The sequence below is a fragment of the Plectropomus leopardus genome, chromosome 7, assembly GCF_026936395.1.
Source record: "Plectropomus leopardus strain MGB_pleo_1.0 chromosome 7, ASM2693639v1, whole genome shotgun sequence".
NCBI lineage: Eukaryota > Metazoa > Chordata > Actinopteri > Perciformes > Serranidae > Plectropomus > Plectropomus leopardus.
Genome location: NC_142182.1, coordinates 7,841,208 through 7,862,597, shown reverse-complemented (window position 1 = coordinate 7,862,597; position 21,390 = coordinate 7,841,208). Strand labels below are relative to the sequence as shown.

The 21,390-nt window shown below is 39.6% G+C and overlaps 1 protein-coding gene across 5 annotated transcripts in view; it reads right to left on the bottom strand.

Annotated features, from left to right (window-relative positions):
- kiaa1549la (KIAA1549-like a) overlaps nt 1-21,390 on the bottom strand; it is a 121,017-nt gene that overhangs the window by 16,287 nt on the left and 83,340 nt on the right. For all 5 annotated transcript variants that reach the window (XM_042495435.2, XM_088079783.1, XM_088079784.1 and 2 more), the window contains 3 exons: nt 17,651-17,844; nt 6,987-7,132; nt 607-731 (listed from right to left, as the gene is read on the bottom strand). In XM_042495435.2, coding sequence (XP_042351369.1) covers nt 607-731; nt 6,987-7,132; nt 17,651-17,844 — 465 coding nt within the window. The remainder of the gene's footprint in view (nt 1-606; nt 732-6,986; nt 7,133-17,650; nt 17,845-21,390) is intronic.

Sequence of the window (21,390 nt, the reverse complement as noted above, 5' to 3'; positions counted from 1 at the left end):
ATTTTAAATAAAATATAAAATATAGTGTTTTCCACATATTTATTTATTTGTGGCGAGCCACCAAAATTAAAACATCTGCCGCCATAAATAGATTTTCTAGCGCTATTGAAATATATTTACGATGGAGTTATTCAGACTGTACAATACAGAACTGACATCTGACGTGCCTTCCTTTTCCCCTCTCATAAATAAATAGTCCTTTAGACTTACCTGATGGCATGATAACTACCTTTCACACACTCTCAATCACAATAACTAATGCTCAGGTGTTGCAGCTGATTCACTGTGTACATTTCTTTTTTATGTTTAAATGATCTATTCCAAATTAGTTGAGGTACAAAACAATCTTTCCAAATACTCCTGAAGAAGCGTCGCTGTGGTACGAGTATGAAATAATAAACATTAGCAAACATTATGAGTGAATAACTATATTAATGTACATGTCTACCAAACGCTGCTGCAGCGTGTGTATCTGTGTGACTCATGACGATGATGCTCTCGTTTTGCTCTGCTCTGTACTGTCAGCGCTGCAGACTCAACTCACCGCTAAGTGCGACGAAGCCTCGAGGCTGTGTGTACATTATGTATACGTGTGCCCGGACTCACCTCCCCGTTCAGGACCACTGAGTCTTGGCTATGCGATGAGGAGGAGGGGTAGGAGTAGGTTGGCTGAGCGGTCATGGGTTTGATGGTGATGAGACGCAGAGAGCCTGAATGGTCCTCGTACGGGTCTGGGAAGAAGAGGAGGATAAACAGGTTAGCAAGAGTCACACAGAGACAGTATTTCCAGAAAGCTGTGATGTTGCATCGACATTATCACAAATTCTGCCAGTTTCCACATTAGGGACAAGACACATGTTGCATATTTTACAATCTGACGTCAGGCGGTTAGGTTCCACTCTTGTGCCTGTGAGGCAGGTTCCACCTGACATTGCTAAGCAATCATAAACATCACTGTATCGAAGCCCATTAATCACAAATGCCTAGTTAAAAAATAGTCTTAAAATATTTACTATAGACTGATATTTATGGAAGAAAAGAAAGATATCTAGAGTCTGTAAAAGGATGTTTTTTCTTTGTCTACTACTGGCATGCGAGAAAAATGTGAAAAATGTAAATGATATATAAATGGTCATTTTGCAGGTGAGGTACATTTTAAGTGAGGTCACAAATAAGACATTGCAAATCCAACATTGTTTCAGCTTAAAAAGTGGTCAGTACCTAGCAGTAGTAAATGATAAATGGTTGCAAGCAAACAAGACCAAAGTTATGTAAGAACCAATTAGGACGGCATAAATGTACAGCAGGGGTGTGTGTGTGTCTGTGTGTGTGTGTGTGTGTGTGTGTGTGTGTGTGTGTGTGTGTGTGTGTGTGTGTGTGTGTGTGTGACAGAATAGTATCTGTACCAGCATCTCATGCACGAGTCAGAGTTGTTTTCTTCCTAGTTTTGTATTTTTGTTGTTTCCTTGCCAACACTGGCCTTGCTACGCACTCCAACAACAAAGACATTTGTCTAATTCTGTCTCTTCTGTAAGATTTATTTGTTGTCATGGCGACTCACAAAATTTAAATTAGAGCAATACACTACTAGCTGTGCTGCAGTCATGGCTCAAAAAAACCAAAACACAACTCTGTGCAGTTTTGTGTTTTTTGGCTCTCCGAGAAAACATCAGCTATACGTCATTTCTCACAATACATGAGCCTCTATGTGTTCCTGTGTGTATGTTATTGCAGGGAGCAGCAGATGGGCAGTGTTGCGTTGCACTGGGTCCACTGTGACTCACTGCCTGACTGACATCATATGGCAGACTGCTTCGTTGTAGGGCTACAACAGTCTGCCATTAACTCAGCTCCAAACCCACACTGTCACCGTTCGTTGTGGCTGCGGCTCAGTCGGCTTCATTTGTTGCTTTTCCTGCACCACCTATTACTGCCTGACAGCGAAGGTCAGGACAGGTGCCGTCACGAGCAGGCTGTGAACCAGATTGGAAACCTTGACCGTGCATGTAAATAACATGTATTATGAACACCGGCAGCTGCTGTAAGACCACTTCTACTACTGTGGCAACAGATTCCGAACACAGAGCACACTGCTCCTTCTTTCAATTCTAAAATTAATTCTAATAATGTGGCTTTATTTGTTTCTACAAAGTTTACAACACTGGAATAAATTGACTTCATTTCGCAGCAACTGTTAAAAAGGGCATTTTTTTATGAGTGGTTTTTTGTACACAAGATGATAAACAACGCGACTCAATTGACAGCTTGTTGTCAAGTGCTTTGCTTTGGCTGTTTATTGCTTTATGTCTGCACAGTTTAATTTATTGCTTACAAGTATGGAGATGAGTTTTTAGGCACACTAACAGCGCGGCGGTGGCAAAGTCGGTCTGTTTTTTTTTTAAAGAAAAGGTTCGTTATGTAACTGTGCACACAACATAAACTTAAATTGCATCTACACCTTGCAGATTACAGAGAGGCCACTGTCGTTAACATTTAGCTATACAGAGAAAAGGCCAAGGATTGATCTGTGGGTGGAGATCAATTTAAAGGTTTATTTTGATCTATTACATGACCTTTATTGCATGTCATCCTCTTTTTCTTTCATCTTTAGCATTTCTCCAATATAGGCTATTTAAGGCGGTAGCCATCATGAAAGATGAATCCCTTAACACATTTCGATTCAACTGAAACCTCGTCTCTACACTGAATCGACTTGTTTTCAAGCTTGTGTACTTCAGCTTAATGAAGGTAAGTAGTAGAGACTAATCTGTCTGATGAAGAGACTCAAGCCACACTAGAGAGTTTCTGTGAGAGCAACCAACAATGTCCATACTGTTTATATTTGCTGATGTTTCTGCAGCATTAAATATGATGTAACTACTGACTACTATCGTCTGCCATTGTCTATACGCAAACTACATTGATCTTGAATCTGAATCTTTAAAATAATGTGGAGGTGAGAAATGAAAAGTACTGTATTAAAAAGGTGTCCTCAAACTGTTAAAGGACCAGCGTGTAAGATTTAGGGGGATGAATTGGCACAAATGGAATATGCTGTAAGAAGTACATTTTCTTTAGTGTATAATCATGACCTGAAAATAAGAATTGTTGTGGACTTCTTTACAATGAGCTGTTTTCATCTACATAGGGAGCAGGTCCTATGGAGATCAGCTCAGCTCAGTTGCACCGCATTGTATCTACAGTAGCCCAGAATGGTCAAACTAAACATTAACCCGAGATACAGCCATTCGTGGGTTGTTGGTTTTTTTTGCGTGTTTGTGCGTTTTCGCATTTTGCGTCAGCCACGTAGTAAGAAGCCCAACTGCAATGAGGAGTGCCGGAGTTACACTGTGCATAATGAGAAAGTGCTGCATTAAGTTTCCAGTGGTTTGAATCACCAGATCCGTTTGTTTTGGAGAGAAAGCGACCTTTGTTAATGATTTGGTTTATACAGTAAACTTCCTGAACGTCAGAATCTTAAGTTATCAGAGAAAAAGTGACTCCGCAGTTAGACCAGCCGCTCACAGTGACATGCTATACTGTGTCAGAAATACATGGATTTTAAGATGAAATTGCTTTATTCTGTTTTTGATCATAAATAACAGATGTTGGTACAATTAAAAATAAAAAAGATCCAGATGATCCATCATGGAAGGAATCTGGTTGCAAAACAAAAATTACTTCACAAAACTTCCAAAAAAACCCACAATTTGTATTTTTTATATTTCTGTTTGTGTGCAGATTAAGGAAATAAGATTGTTTTAATTACTAAGCTTCAGAGATACTGTTTTTTTTAACTTTAGTGATAATGATGTTGCAGACAGAAATGTCAAAAATGTTACAACTGTCCCTTGTCTCCCCTATTTCCCTCTGGTTTTCATGCTAAGAAATGCTAAGCTAACCACCTCCTGGCTTCACCTCCATAATTTGGGTAGACATAAGAGAGAAATCAGTGCAACCAAACAGTTAAATTTGCTTAAAACTTCACTTAGCATATCTACAGTCTTTTAGTACCTGTTCTTGCCATCTCTTCATCATTACTGTATTTTTTTGTTCTCCATTTAAGTGTCCTTCTTTCTCTCTAAATTGCATGTCTATATTTCTAGTTTACTGTATTTACACTTTTAATAAATACAAAATAGTCATTTTCTCGAATAAAGCTCCAGTCTGCTTTCTCCATCACTCTCTTATTTTTTCTAAAAACACTCCTGTCCATTCCTGGTTCTCTGTGAACAGTAGTGAGGAAATGAAACAATTATTCATCCACTCCTCCTCTCCTCCGGGTATTCATTCATTCGGTTGCATAAACACTATAAATCACAAGAATTACTGTGAACATTAGTTTGCTGATGCAAAAGAGATTGAAAATCACAGCGTCCCAGAATGTCACTGAACAGAAGCAATGTTGCTGCATTATCAGCAATCATAGCAATGTTTATGTAACCAATTGTGAGTCTGCAAGCCTGGAAAAAGATCTGCTTACTAATCTGTTAAATAAGTAATGTCGAAGATGCAGTACATTTACTGCCACTACTGATAACAGGTACTGCAGATAAAAGCATGTGTAGTGCCTGAGTAAGAATCTTTATCAAAATATGATTATAATGTATATTTGCTGGACACTGGAGAGGAAGAAACCACAATAGCAGCTATTTTTGGTTATCAACAATCAAACCGGTCTGACCTTTCAAGCAGACTACAATTACAGCAATTCATTGTACTAAGACATGTAATTTCATCTCAAGTATAGTCAAGAGTCTAGATTTATACACACATATGTGTGTGTCTGTGTGCGCGTGTGTGTGATGACCTTGAATGATGCATTAAAATATATAGAAACTGTATCTGACGCAGAAAAGATCACTGAAAACATGAGCAATATAGCAATGTACTGTAGTTTTCATTAAGTGCATATTATGATGTTCATCTAATGATAATCAAATTTTATTCTGAACTTTAACATTCACCATTACTTATTAAAACAACATTTAAAAAAAAGTATTTATTTTAGCTTTAATAAAAAGTAGCCTGTTGGCAGCCCCTCTCCTGAAAATGCAGAGTGGATTTTTTTTTTTTTTCTTATATGAAACAATTGCAAACAAAAAAAGAAACTGTGGGCCGCCGGCCACATGACCTTAGAAATTTACTGAACTAAACTGTACTAAACTGTAAGGCAGATTTGCATTAATAAGAAATGTTTTGAATAGTAACAACACAAAGCTGAACAGCAGAGTATTTCTGGTTGAAAGTTTCAGGTTTCTTGCATCTGATCACACTGAGCGTCACAGATGTGTGTTGCTGCGTTTGGTCACAGCAAACTCAGTCATGTGCTGTGTTGCTCCTGTAACCAAACACTGTCTCCTACAAACTGAAAAAAGTTTCAGTGTTACCAAACTGCTTGTCATGGTAATGTAGTTACTGTTGGATTATGCTGAGAGAGAAAGTTTCTTTTGGTAACAAAACACAACATTGATGTACATGCAGGTGTTGCAAGGAGGGGTTTGGGGAGGATTATGGATGTATAAAGTCGAAAACTGTGACACCAGAACCCGGGATTCACTTCCAGGCTCCTGTCTGTGGTTAAGTTTTGGGAAAGATTGTGATTTAGGTTAAATGTCAATAAAAAAAAGGTTAAAACAAAATAACGCTGTGCTTTCTACAAATGGATACTGAAATGCAAGATTGCCTGTTTTGGCAGAGAACAAATGAAATTTGTTTTAAGTTTAAGTTAACATTTTGCGGATCTGTTCAATGAGAATATTTTTGTGACTTGTCAGGTATGTTAATTAGCAACATTTCCTCGATATGTTAACAGAAAACATTTGCCTAATGTCCAACAGAATTGTCAACTCATTACACTCCATTTCCATCTATATAATCACACAATTCAAACTCAGTGGAGCAGGCAGACTCAATGGTCCGAACCCAAGCGAAGAAAATGTGACTTCCTTGTCATTGCATTTCCCTCAAAAACCTCTTTGCTGTTTCAAATTAGTTGTATCTACATGAAATTTTGAGGAGACAAGGCTGTGTAACCACATCCTGCTGTAAAATGAAGCAGTAGAGTCAGTCACACCTGCTGGGTTTTTATCTGTGTTTAAGTGTGCATCTCTGACTAGTTGGATATAATTGCTAATATACCCATGACCTCAATAAAAAAACATAGGGGGGAATTACAACACTAATTTGTTTTTAATAGCTACACAGTGTATCAGTGTTTCTTCTCCCAGGATGACGATCCCTCTGAGTGTCACACGTTTAACGCTGAGTCATTTTTCTAATGCACAAACCATATGCTGTGGGTTGTATGGATTTGAATAACACCTAATCTGACAGTGTGCTGTCACAACTCTCTGACAACTCATCCACTTTCCTGTCCTTCATCTGTGATTCCTCTCTAAAGTAACTTGCAGCAGTGCTTATGGCACACACTGCCAACCACTGGCTTTTATCTCCACACCACTGAAGTAAGCAAAATAAAATTTACTAAAAACACTGAAAAACAAACACCTGAGATGTGTCTTTTGATTCGGTTCTGAGTGGTGTTTGCTGTTTGTGTGTGTTTGTGAGGAGTGTGTGTGTGTGTATGTGTGTGTGTATGTGTGGTCATTGACAGTTACGTGATGCAGCAGCAGGCTGAGTCACTGTGTTCACTCTGTGCTTGTGCACTTCATGAGCTCAGATTAATTATCCTTTGGGTTAAGTATTGAGAAGGTGTGAGTGTGAGTGTGAGTGCCTGTGTGTGTGTGTGTGTGTGTGTGTGTGTGTGTGTGTGTGTGTGTATATGTTGGGGGGGGGGTCAACACTAGTTTATGACCAATAACAGACTTTGTGATGGGTAAAAATATTACAGACAGATTTTATTTAGTTTTTGCCTGTCCATTGTCACCTTTCTCTCTTTCCTTACTCATCTTCTCCTTCTCCGCATCTTCTTTTCTCTCTCTTAACCCCCGCCCCTCCATATTTGCCCCCCCCTTCTTTCTCACCGTTTGTGCTCCTCTTGTGAAGCTCCTCCTTGCCGTTCTTGGTGCTGCTGCCGGTCGCCGTCCTTCGGGCCGAGGAGCTCTTGCTAGTGTTCAGCTTCCCGGAGCCGTTACTTGACACCGAGCCGTCCTCCTCGCTTGGCAACCGGCTGTAGTATCCATGGCAACAGAGAGAGGCAAGGAAGGAAAGGGGGGGCTTGTGAGTTTCAGTGTGTATACAAACAGTGCATCATCATCTCACACACAATCCTGGCAACACACTTTAAATATGAGTAAAAAAAGAATAACATTAATGGAGTATAAAGCAGCTGAATAAATGTGAAAACCAGCGGGATTATGAAATTCAAAGTAATGTGCTTTGCATCTTTAGTCTGACTGTTTTGACTGTGTTCTTGTTTTTATTCTGTGACTGTTTCTTTTTAAAAACATTTTCCAAATTTCCTTTGTGCTTCTCAGCTTTTTCTTTAGAGTAATTGCAGTAATTGGCCAGATGTTTAGAACCAGAAATTCTGTGTGTTGTGGCTCGCTGCTCTTCTATTGATCCTATAAACTGTCAGAGATATCCTGCCAAGCAACCAAAGAACTCTGATGCTATCAGTGCTGTGAGCATTCGGGCAGCAGAAGTCCCTGAAAGTTGAAATTAAAAAAAGTCCACTATTGATTTTCATCACTTTATAAAACCTTACTGCTCTCTCTGTCTCCGTCTCCCTCTCTCTCTCTATCACTCTCGTTTTCTCTCATTCTCTTTCGCTCACTCTCCCTTTAGGCATCATTTTCTCATATGGATAACTGTATTTTATTGTGTTAATCTGTCCTGTACACACTACATCTATTGCATGTCTGGTCATTCTCTAAGAGGGATCCCTCCTCAGCTGTTCTACTTGAGGTTTCTATTACTTTTTTGGGGGGGTGTTTTTCTTATTTGCAGTGAGGGGTCCAAGGACAGAGGAATGGTGTATGCTGTAAAGCCCTCTCAGTAAAATGTAGGCTTGTGAAGTGAACTGAATTGAACTGAATTGAATTTCAATGAATATTATTGAATTCAATTGAAAAGATAACACTGGGGCAAACAGGTTAAGACATCCTCAGTCCTCTAGGTTATTTTAATTTATTGTAAATGGATGTTGGCAAAGCTTGTAACATCCTTCTCACATTTTGGGAAAGATCTTTGACCACACTGAAATGCCGAATTAGTTGGGAAAAAGTGAAAGGATTAATAAAACAAAAAGCAGTTATTGATAAAGCAGTTATTGGGAATTCCTACAGTTATTTGCATTTTTACCAACAAAATAATTTCCATACAAATTTTTCTATATTTATAAATAGAACAATGGAGCAGCACACAAGACAAATATAAAGAACAAGTCCAGCAGCAACTATCCTCATTTTGTTGGGCAGGTTGTTCAACAGCCAAAGGTTTTGAAGGAAAGAGCTCAGTATGCATGTATGTCACTTACACACACACACATACACACACACACACACACACACACACACACACACACACACACACACACACACACACACACACACACACACACACACACACACACACACACACACACACACACACAACAACAACTGCACACACAGGTGTGTGTAGAAGAGCAAATACACTCATGCAGTAACATGTATGAAGACATGTATAGTTCTTGCCTCAAACACACCAGGCACGAAAACCGAGTAAAAGACACACACACACTCACAGCCTTGAGGCATCTAAGCCGCAGCAGCCACACAACGTGACAGGCCTGTCTACAGGTGGTGGAGATGCACAAATCAGCGAGACCGGACATTACAGAGCCACAGGCGAGGCTAACACCCTGTCTGTGTGAACATGTACACACACATATTCACACACACACAGAGAGAGAGAGAGAGAGAGCAGCCTAAGCAGCGGTCAATGGCTGGCCGAGTCACAGTAAAAGTCATGGTATTAAGCAAAGAGCCGGAGGGATGGAGGGAGAAATGTAGTGTGTGTTTCATGTAAATCTGTGTGGGAAGGACAGAAAGAAGAGCAACAGAATCAATAATCACACCGCTGGAAAGTAATGTTCATCTCCTTGCTTCCCTTTTTTTGTGGTGTGCCTCACACAACTGCTCTCTGGAGGATGCAGTGAGCAGAATAAATCGTCCCGTCCTTCCACTCTCCCCCTGTGGTTAGCATTCAGTGAGCACCTTTCTCTTTCCTCAGACAAGTGAGCAGTGCAGCTGGAATAATTGCTGTTGTTTTGAACACAGTGTCACTTTCTTTAGATCATCAACAAGCATCTTAAAGCAGAGACTACAGATCACATCACTCCTATTGTCTTGAGACAATAGCACAGCTGATTTACATCCACGATAGTTATCTCACTGTTTTGGGAGACAACTTTAAGAAGACTAAATTAAATTACTTGTGCAGACAATTTAGCATTTCAAGTATTTCTGATCACCACAATATGTACAGATTGGGTTACATTATATTTAAATGGTTTTTCAAAAATGGTTTGTCAAGTTTAACAGCGTGAATATTGCATACTTTGAACAAAGCAAATTGAATTACAGGGCAAGTCAAACCTCATATTTTTCACTTATTTTACTACATTTGAATTACTATGTGGCGTGGGGAAACATAACATATTTAAGAAAAGAAGTGAATAGCAGCATGTGAAGTCCAACTTTTAAACTCTATTGGCAATCCATTAAAATGTGTTCAAGTAGTATAACTCAAATGTTGTATATAAAGCAATTAATTAGGTAATTTGTTGGCTTTATTTTTAGCATTTTTAATTGGCAACAGACCCTGTCGGTGAATAAAATCACTGATCACAAGAAGAGAAACGTAAGTGAAGAATGTCAACAAATGGCTTAAGTCAAGAGGTAGCGAAGTAGAACAAAGTTTTTATGGTAAATTTGTTTTTCTTCCTCCATTAAGCTCTTTAGCAGAAATGTTTCCTGATGGTTTGTGCTGTTGCTCACTGCTACACAGTAAATATGCTTTGTTCTGTCAATACTGGATCGTGTTGTTAATGGGCTAAATGGCTAACTAGCATAAAGGCGGTCTTCTGGTTGACTGCAGTCTGCTGGTATGAAGAGGTATTTCCTTTCACGCAGGCACAGAACATATCTGCTGGTTGGGAGTCGGTTTGGTGTGTGTTTTTGGCTGAGACACTATGACGTGTCACAGCAGGGAGCTTTCGTTGCCACTTCTCTAATGTCAGTTTGGTGTGTCTGGGCCTCAATGCTGTGCTCCATTCAAAGCCTGAAGTCGAGATATTCCAACCCCCTTCTAGAAAAAGTATAATGAAACGCCACTCAAACTTGGAGTCCCCATCTGTGAACTCGGGGCAAATTCATGTACCCTGACCCTGAGCAGTCTGACGTCACACAACGATGACAGCATCCATGGAGCCGCCGAGGCGCACAGGAGGTACATTGTTCATGGTAAGAAATTAACTAAAAGGCAACGTAAAGTATATTTGCATGTATTTAGTTCTATTATCATATAGTAAAACCTGTTCTGCATGTAAAATGATGTCACAATATTTGTTTTTAGTATTATAATATTAGTATTTTTAGTATTTATTTATAATGTTTGAAAGTCGGAAGTCAGAAATTCCCGCCTCCGACTTTGAATGGAACTCAGCATAAGACCCGGCACAGCTGCTGGCTGCCAGCCCTGCTCAGACACAATTTTAGTTTTCTTTTTTTTGTCAAACTCATCTATCTTTATTGCCATGAGCACTTTTCTTGTCTCCTTGGACAGCAACATGGAGCCTGTTTGAGCATGTGCTTTAACACCTCAGATGTCTTGTTCTCTTTTCAGTTATCACTAAAAAGTCCAAGAATGATTGCATCCTTTGTTGGTATTTTTGTGTGAAATGTCCCTCTCATTGCATTCTGATCCTCTCTGCACTACGTACAGGATAACATACTGCCTCATTTCCTAATTAGTGAACACCCAGGTGGCGAAATAACCTATGATACCTTTTTTGAGAAAGAGCTCCCTATAAGATATATGTGTGCATATATACAGGTTAGTAAAGCTGATTATCACACTCTGCCAGCTCTCCTAGCATTTTACACTGTCATCATTGTTACACTGAATGGCTCCCCCTGGCACGGCTATAGCCAAGGTTATAAATATACATGTGTTTATCATCCTCGAGAAGCAAAGCACAACTAATCCCACCTCTATTCATTTTTCGTTTAGCGGCGTATAATATGAGGCAACGTCTTGTGTGTGTCTCTCTGAATTTGCATTTCAGTGAGAGAAGGCACCATGCATCTCATTTATGACTCCAAACTTCCCGAAGGAAAGATGTCACACTGTGGGTGGGCACGTGGGTGTAGCTTCTAGTAGAGGAATGTCTGGGAATGGAAGTTTATTAAAAACAAAAATAATCTGTTTTCATGTTTCTGTTTTTAAATGTTTTCTGTTTCATGCGTAGAACATATTAAATAGATTAGAACTCATAATCCTAGTGAGGTCTATTGAGAAAAAGACCGTTTTTCACATTTTGTTAAATGCATTTAAAACTGTGTGATTACAACAGATGGTTACAAATTACATTCATCATTCATGCATATAAAATAGGAGACGGTAACAAAAAAGATAAGAGAACATTGACTAGTTGAAAAAGACATAAAGTATGGGAAAGACTGCACTAAATCAAATGCCACTTTGAAACAAATTACATAAAACGGGGAGATTAGCAGCAGTGAAATGCATCCTAAATTTTTACAATATCCATCATCCAGATTTGTTATCTTATGCTATCTCAGACTATCCAGTAAACCTGCTTAATTCACATCAGCTTCTCAGTGAGGACAAATGTCTGTTTAGCTGATAGTCAAGGTTTTCACAAGGATCTTTTTTTGAAATCAATTTGTTTTGTCCCCTGATTTCAAAATGGCAGACCATGAAAACCTTTCAAACAACATCAAAATCTTTCGCTCAACTTTGAATTGAAGTTTTGAAACTATTCTGTGCTCTAGCTGTGAGAGTAAAATTAAAGTACCAAAACTAAAATCAAATTAATGTTCGGGTCAAGGGGACATCAGCCATGTTTCCTTTTAAAGACATTATTTTCTTGAAGATAATTATCTGCACACTATCTAATGGATTTGTAAGTTTTTCCTCCCCTGAGAGTCAGTCAGTGTGCAGAATTTGGCAGCAAGAAGAAACTATCTTATTTCATGTCATCCACGTGTTTAAAAATGTGTGGGCGAGGGGGAGGGAGCCAGAGATCTAAGGTTTTCAATGCCAAAGACTGCCTCTCTGTAATTGTTGTGCATATGACAAAAAATATCTTGAAAACTGTACAGACATTACTTTGATGCTGAAATGATGACTGTGAGACAAGATCTGAAGTTATGAGGAGCATCTATTTTTTTAATATGATTTCTAAACCGATTTATGGGTGTTACTTTATAATGGATGCCACTGTAGAGAGTCGGGATGAGCGTGAGCTCAGTTATGACTTCAGTTGCTCACAATTTGCTTTGTAAATAAAAAACATAATTAAAAAAAAAAATATATATATATATATATATATATATATATATATATATATATATATATATATATATATATATATATATATATATATGTTATACTTAGGAGTGTCGCTATATACTGGCACTGATAGTAACCAAAATACTCAAAAATTAAACACTGGTATCATGTCAATATAATACACATATTATAATATCTTGTAAATAATTCAGTGTTTCTTAATAATAATAATAATAATAATAATAACTATTATTATTATTATTATTATTATTATTGTCATCATCTTCATCATCATCATTATCTTATTTTATTTTTAAAATTCAGTTATTTATTTTTAAATTACATGTTTTATAGATATCGCGATAATATCATTATCATGAAATGGGACACAGTAATGTAACTACTGTCTATGGATATCTGCACAGATCCATATCACAAAAAATGAAGGATGTGTGCAGCGGCGAATAACGTTCAACATTTTTATTTGATCTAACATTACAGGCACGATGGTCACCGAGTGCGAGAGTGATGTTAGGAAGAACTTGGACAAAATAAACTGAATGAATGTACAGTTCAAGCCATGTAACAATCTGTGCAGCGCAGAGGGCTAAACCTGACCTCTACCCACAATCTCACTTGGCTGTTATTTTCTTTATGACCCCACACCTACATTAGATTTTTGTTCGTGCGAGTACTTGAGTACTCGATAATTTCATTTGAGTACTTGAATATGGAATTTACTTTAAATGGCCATCAGAAAACTTATTTCTGTTGCTTGCAGTAATTTGTGTTGACCATTTTGACCATTGTGCAACATCTTACTCAACTGATCATTTACTTGATTAGAACAGTCATGTTGGACACTATAGAGCAGCTTTTCCACAGCAGCTATAGTGACTCAGATGGTTTAAACTGATAATGACAGTTGCTAGACAGCGCAATACTGATGAGATATATATATATAAAGGAGAATGTGACACACTTCAGTGGCTCCAGTGTTCACATGAGATTACACAGCTAGCCTGTGAGGTCCAGCAGATCTATTATTGGATTATTTAAACTGGTTGTGTGAATCAATTCCAGCAACTCTAGGGGGTAAAAAGCAATAAAATGTGGGAAATGTTATTTTTAAAGAAACAACAAAAAAACAGGAAAATTTCTCTTTTACAAAATTTTTTGTTACTGGTTAAATATCTTGTCTCAAAGAACCACAGATATCTGAAAACTAGGCTAAAAGAAAGCACATCTGCCTAGATAAACGATTCGAGTTATTTTCTCAATGTGCAATAGCAAATATCAGTGCCGTTGTCTTAAAATAAGGCTATATGTTTGGGAATTATATCTTAAAATTAGCACAGCTACACTGCACAAAAATGCTGCAAAAGGACAAAACAGCCCCCCCAAAAACAAACATATATTGCCATGATTTAAGATATTTCATCTTATTAAGACTTAAGGTTGTTGGGGTTTTTTTTGCAGTACACAACACTTGTTGATCACTTCTCTTTTTATCCTACATCTCTGGTGTCAAATCTGTCATAAAATCTGTTCCAAATGTTGACAACCTTCTGTTCATCGGTGAAGGAGAGAAAGTCATTTGCATATATAACCTGTTAGCATTCACAGCCTCTTTTTACATAAAGGAAACCTCTCCAGCCCACCACCATACACGCGTCAGACCGTGGCTCAGACAGCTGTTAACTGCTCAAAATTACTATTGCAATTATCTGTTCATCCTAAAATGCTCCACGGTTATTTTTCCTTTGCTCTTGCAACAGCGCACATCACTGGTGTATCAGTCTCAGCACTGTTAAAAATGGCAGTTCTACAAACCTAGTCATTTGTTTTGACCAGATTTGCATGTCACTACATCCATTTTGTATTCTCAGTGTTTCCAAACAGCTTCTTGTTAACACTGGACTTATCTTCAGATCTTGCCAATCTGTCAGAGGCGGCCCCGCTTACTGTTGGCTTCTCTCTGGCTCAACACTGTGATGCACAAACAAACATCGATGTCTGGTCCTGCTGAAAAGCTCGGGGTTGTGTCGTCGGCTTGTTCACTGACTGAAACAGCTGCTCCAGAACGTTGTGGCTCCCCTTCACGAGGCCTCCAGCTGGGAACAGTATGTCTGGACAGCTCATTATTTCATCCCTCTACCTGCGCTGGATCACAGGCTAAATGGATGATGCCAATGAGCAGGCTGTTTTCCAAACATCTATATTTGAAATTAATTATGTATTATAATGTCAGCAGTATGATGAAACAGTTTAGGGTTTGAATAAAACTTCGGAGTCTGGAGCAGTTAAATATGAAAAGTGGTATTGTGTAAAGTTTCCAAGCCAAATCACTGCAAATATAATTTAGATTTTTTCAAAGATTTGGGATTTCCAACTGTCTTGGTTATTTATTTCATTTATTCATATCCCTGTTTCTACAGTAGCCCAGAAATGACGAACTAAACTCTGGTTTTAGAGAGGGCCACATATGTTTTTTGTGTTTAAGCGTCAGCTGTTGTCAGCCCCTCAGTAATGAGTGAAACAGCATTAGAAAAAACACTTTTTTAACATGAAAGTGATTCAGTGTTTTCACCAGGTCTGTTTGATTTGGAACGTAGGAGACCTCTGTGGATAATAAGTCTCTTGGTAAAAACCTCCTGAATGTCTGGATCTTAAGTTATCAGAAAAAACAGGTGAGCACACGAAAGTGGGTGCTGGGCTAACAATGGGAGGAAGCCAGAGAAACCAAAGAAAACCGACACTGATATGTAGACCACTGCACCACCGTGCTGTATACTTTTGGTCAGTGTTAATTTAAATAGCTGCACAAATTCATATATTCAGTCAGTCATTTTCTGTAACCGCTTGTCCTCGTAAGGGTCGTGGGGGGGGCTGGAGCCAATCCCAGCTGTCATCGGGCAGAAGGCGGGGTACAACCTGGACAGTTCGCCACACCATCGCAGGGCCGACACATATAGACAGACAACCATACACGCTCACAGTCACACCTAAGGGCAATTTAGAGTCACCAATCAACCTGAGCTGCATGTCTTTGGACTGTGGGAGGAAGCCGGAGACCCCGGAGAGAACCCACGCAGACACGGGGATAACATGCAAACTCCACACAGAAGGGCCCCCGCCCGGACCGAACCCTGTTCCGACCGGGATTCGAACCAGGGACCCCCTTGCGGTGAGGCAACAGTGCTAACCACAAAGCCACCGTGCTGCCCCAAATTCATATATTTTATATGAAAAATGATTCAGATGACTTGTCTAGCGTGAAAGTTGTCGGTCGTGACAACCATCCATTTAGCCTGTGATCCAGCGCAGGTAGAGGGATGAAATAATGAGTTGATCAGACATACTGTTCCCAGCTGGAGGCCTCGTGAAGGGGAGCCACAACGTTCTCGAGCAGCTGTTTCAGTCGGTGAACAAGCCAGCGACAACCCCGAGCTTTTCAGCAGGACGAGACATCAGTGTTTGTTTGTGCATTGCTGTGTTGAGCCAGAGAGAAGCCAACAGTAAGCGGGGCCGCCTCTGACAGATTGAGTTGATCTGAAGTGTTAACAAGAAGCTATTTGGAAACACTGAAAATACAAATTGCATGTAGTGACATGCAAATAAGGGCTCGTTTTAATGGCGTTGAGACTGATACACTAGTCAAGTGAAGTCAGTTTTATTTATAAATCACAATTGGCCTCACATACAGCATATGACATCCCTCTTTCCTTGGACCCTCACAGCTGTGATGTGTGCAATTGCAAGGGCGAAGGAAAAATAAACATGGAGCATTTTGGCGAAAAATTAAGAAAGGAGGAGGTGCCAAAAACTGCAGTTCCTGAAATAGCCACTTAAGCCGGGCTCCAGAAGCCAAACTTCATAAACCCCACTGTTAAAACATCCAACTTTACACCAGAAAGAAACATGTTCACAGCCTGGTACAAAAAATAGTTTTGGTCTCTATAGCTTATTTCAACATTAATGACAACTAAATGAGTGAATTTTTATACAACTTACCTATCATTTGTAAAGTCCATGGTCGTGACAAACACCCAAAAATGTCACCCTACTCCATCTGCTTTACCGAGCATTTTTCTGTTTTGTTTTTTTTGTAAGATTTTTTAACTGCCAAAATAGTAGTGTTTTATTTCAGTCTCACTCCATTCATCAAACGTGTTTCCAGCAGCAGGCTGCTATTTTCAGTAAAAACATTTTTTAAAAATCTCTATCATCTGCTGTAGTGTACACTGTCCTGCACTAAATGACAAAGTTAGCGAGCTAGCGGGTGAACATATTGGAGCATTTAGCAGATAAAGAGCTAGATGGTGGAGACCAACACAGAGGTAAAAGGAGGTTGAATACTGGACTAAAATAAAAAATTCATCAGGTTGCCAGAACTCCTAAACTTACAAGTCCACTGGAAATGTAAATAGGCAATAGTTTGCTTAAGTTTTCATTGATATAGCTAATCATAGACTGAATACAGCAGTGACACTCAGCTTACAGCCCATGGGTCAATCTGGCCCCCGATAGGGTGCAGGGTGACCCCCCAACCATTTCATAATTCAAAATAAAGTGGTTCACACTGGGAATTGTTTTCGTACTTACTAAGTATGCACAAGGTGCCAGATTGTATACAACAGCATCAAAATAGAGCTTAGGTCCTAGTGTCCTATAAGCACCCAATGTCCTACAATCCTAGAAATGTCCTAAAATCCTAGAAACCTGTATGGGGCTGCTGCGATTGGCCCCTATTCTTCTGTCATTTTGCATAAGTGGCCCTCAAGCAAAGCAAGTCGAGTATCTCTGTATACAGTGTACAGTAAGCAGCTTAAGGGTGTAATATGTCAAATTCGTAATGAAAAAAAATAATACTGCTTTAAACTTGGTCCTTTTTAAGAAAAACATCCCCCCCAAAATAATGGGTTCTCTAATTCCCTTAGCTTGTACCACTGCTATTACAAGTATTACTAGTATTATCACGTTTTTTGTGTGATATATGAACAACCTGCCACATCCTAATGAATTCAGAGAGAGTATTAATGTATGTTTTTCAACATATCTGACATGTCAACTAACATCCAAACTGTGAACTACTTTACTGCATTAAACTACGCTGCTCCAAAACAAATAATAATGCATTCAAGCAAACAGACAGTGGCTGTCTTACCCTCCTTTGTGTATGTCAGCAGATGGAGGCCTCTTGCTGGCGGTCCCATCCTGGTGGACCTTCTTATCCAGTGACAGTGACAGCGGAGCATCTCGTACAGGCAGCCCCAGCACCAGCGTCTCCTTGGTAACAGAGATGGCCTCATCACCTGTTCGACCCATGTGCTTCTTGGCATAGTCAAAGCCCTGGACAGGCTGGCAGGGAAAAAAGATAACACACAAACCAGGAGTCAGAAAATCGCTTGATTTTCACGAGGTCAAAGTTGCTGCAGCTTTTAGATCAATCCACTCAGGAACTGAATTCGGAGCTTGCAATCTGATTGGCTGAGGAGATGAACTCAGTGTTTGCAGTCCTAAAGCATAGCAGAATAACTCAGAAAAAAGGTATTTCTTGTGTTTATACCTTTTGTTCTTAGCTTGACTGTTGGATTGATGGACCAAAAGCAACAGGTTGCATTAAAAGAAGCAGCTGTTTTCAGAACATTAAGCACATGCAAAGACGGGAAAAAGGCAACAACACATACAGGTGAATTCCAAATTTTTCATCTTTAGTTCATAGCACAGGCTGATGAGTGCTATGAAAATGCTGTAAGTCAGTGTCATTTATATGCCACAGTAATGAGCAATGAGTGATAAAGCAGCTGCAAAAGATATAGAGCACTTACATCATGTTTCAGAGCAGCACAGCAAAGCATAGCCAGCTGTGGCTAACATTGATGAATGAGTCTTACATTGGTATGCAGCCACAAGATAAATTCAACAATCAAAGCACACAACAGCGGACAGATGCAAATTGTGTGAATGTAATTTCTCAAGATATTTGAGAAAAATTACAATATCCCCAAAATAACTTCCTGTTTGTAGGAGCTGAAGTTGCATTGGGCCTCATTGTATATAAAAACAATTCCAGCTAATTGAATTTCAGGACAAGGGTCCAAGTAACACATCCCATTTTCTTTTTTTGATTTTATTTCTGCCTTTCTATTTTTTTTTTCAAGTGAACTGTTAGGCATCTACCTATGGATATACTAAAACTCACTAATGAAATATTAGCAAAAAAACAAACCATATATATAACATGAAATAGTAGAGCACTATATAATGAATACTTTGATTATGAAAGAACATTTAGGTGATTATACTTGTAGAAAATAATGTTTGAATACTATTAAATTATGAGAATGTAATAATGAGTGAATGATTCATCCATGGTCATATTTAGGTATTTTCGGAGGCCTCAGAGTCCTTCACAGTCTGCATGCAGGCATGTAATAAGACTCCATGGTGTCTGAATGTTAAAATACTGCAAGGGAAAAACCTTGTAGATGTTTAGACCACGTCTATAGGCACATCTGTGTGACGTGTGAAATGTAGTATTTAAACATGAGTGAGTCTTTTGTTACTTTAAGTGCTGCTTTAATGTTTCCTTTCTTGTACTTGAAAAACAACTTGTAGCATTTTTACATTGTTGCTTTAGTACTTTTACCTTTCTACCACTAGCAAAAAGTGGGTGCTCTTTTTGATACTAGCTGGAGTCACAATCATAAGATTTCTTCCAACAGTTAGGCTCATAAATATTTAGCTGCTGTGTGGATTCAGGTTTCCTGTTTATCATAGGTTTTGGCTGAACTGAAAGCAAAGTGCCCAAGCAAATAAATATCTAGAATCTAAGTTTGATATGGGATTGGTTTTATTTGAATGGCTTACAAAAAACACTGCAAACCACCTTTTAGTACAGCAGCAATAAAAGCAACAAATGGATTAAGTCTGTTGAAACTCTGATCTGATCAACAGCAGGCCCTTCAAAGTGACGCATTTAGATTCTCAGCCGAGCTGAAGCACCGGACAGTTGAACGGATGACAGAGTTGCTTACAGCGAACATGACATGGTCTCCTGAATATTAAAGAAAAACCTCCAGATAAGCGTTGCTTCCATTTCAGATAAAGGTAATTGGATGAACCTCCCTCCCGGAACCAGTTTTTATCAGCCTGTGAGCACCACGGCTGGCATAATGAAAAAGTTGGAAAAGAAATAAATAATAAAGCTTAACAGCACCTTTGAAGTCAGGGGTTTTGGCATGAAGAGACAAAGAGAGAAAGGCAGCAGAAGATGCGTTTTGCTAAAGCCTCCCAGGCTTGGACACATTCTTTGTATTGCTAAATGCCTTTCAATTTACGGGGTAGAGAACTAGGGGGAGAAAGACCCTTTTTAGGTTACACAACAAAGCAGACGAAACCCTGATTTTTTTTTTCCTCCCCTTTTCTATTTTGAGCGGCTCTAAAATGGGACGCCTAATGCATTTGATGATGCATGCTAAATGCAGAGTGCATGTGAGGTTAGGCAGCATGGGCATCCGGCTGACGGCATGGTTAATAATTCATTAGTCATACACACCACTGTGCCATGCACTAGCTCCAATGCACGTGGATGCAGCCGTGGCTGAGCATCGGGAAACTGATACATATGAAACACACACGCACACAGAGGAGAGAGTGAGAGCAAGGGGATGGGCCTCCTCCACACAGCATGAATATATGGATTGTGCGTGCACCTTTTACCCGCTGAAGTGATGTATGATGACAGTTGTGACTCCATCGTGTGAAAGATGTATGTAGAGTGCAAACACTCATTTGCCTATGGCCTCGTGCTGTGTGCTTATGACGAGCGAACAAAGGGTAACAGGAGAGGGAGGCGATTTAAATCGCTCCAAATATATCCCTCCACCGTTATGCATTATGTGTATAGATTATTTAGAAGCAAACATAGTGTCAGAGGTGACAGACACTGACAGTGATGACCTGACGCTCATCGCACATTGACGGTAAAGATGCATCATTCAGTGGCTGATGGGTGAAGGCAGTCATGCATGGAGACAGTATGGATTCTCAGAAATGACAGGGCTCGGAGGTGTAACCTTGAAAAGTGCGCCTGACATTCTCATGACTTGTATTTTACAGCGCTGGCTCAAGGTCTTTTCCTTCCTCTGTCTGCTCTTCATTTTTATTTGTCTCTTCTTCTCTTTTCCACGTCTCCAGCACCACCTCATCCTCTCCTCCACCATCCACTGACAGCATGTTGACTTAACAAATGGCCATCTTTCATCTTTTGTGAGCAGCTCAGTTTAATGAAGACATTGGCTGCCGCCCGTGGTACGGCGCGAACCTCTGATCAGCCTGTCAGAGATGGATGGCGGTTTTGTCCACGTCCATTAAGAACAGTGACGGAATAAAAGAGCGGGAGAGAAGAGAGACAGCGACACAGGGCCCGACCATTTCTTTTACTGAAAGATGTCGTGTGAAGTGACTGCGAGCTCGACCCCGCTGCACCGCCAAATTATCTGCACTTGTTTTCCTTGCCTGCACTATCAGACAGAAGCTTCTCCTCTCGTCTAATTTTAACTCAGAGAAACAGCCAACAGCAGCTTGATGAGGTACAGCAGATGGACAAGATATGCTCTATTCCCCCTGCGGCCATATTGATTTAAATTCAGCTCTAGCAGGGCGAATGGTGGGGGCGAGCCACAGAGTTGCATGCAAAAAAAAAAACATCCCAAAGAATACAGTAGGTGCATTTGAGAAGAAGCAAAATAAGACACACAGCAGGGTGGACTAGGATGCACATCAGCATGACGCTGCACCGGTTAGATAAACTCCTCTTGGGGCAGGTACGGGGCATGATGCAGCAAAATGCTAAATACCTCGAGTCCTTTAAATGGCAGCCACTGCATTGTACTTTCATTG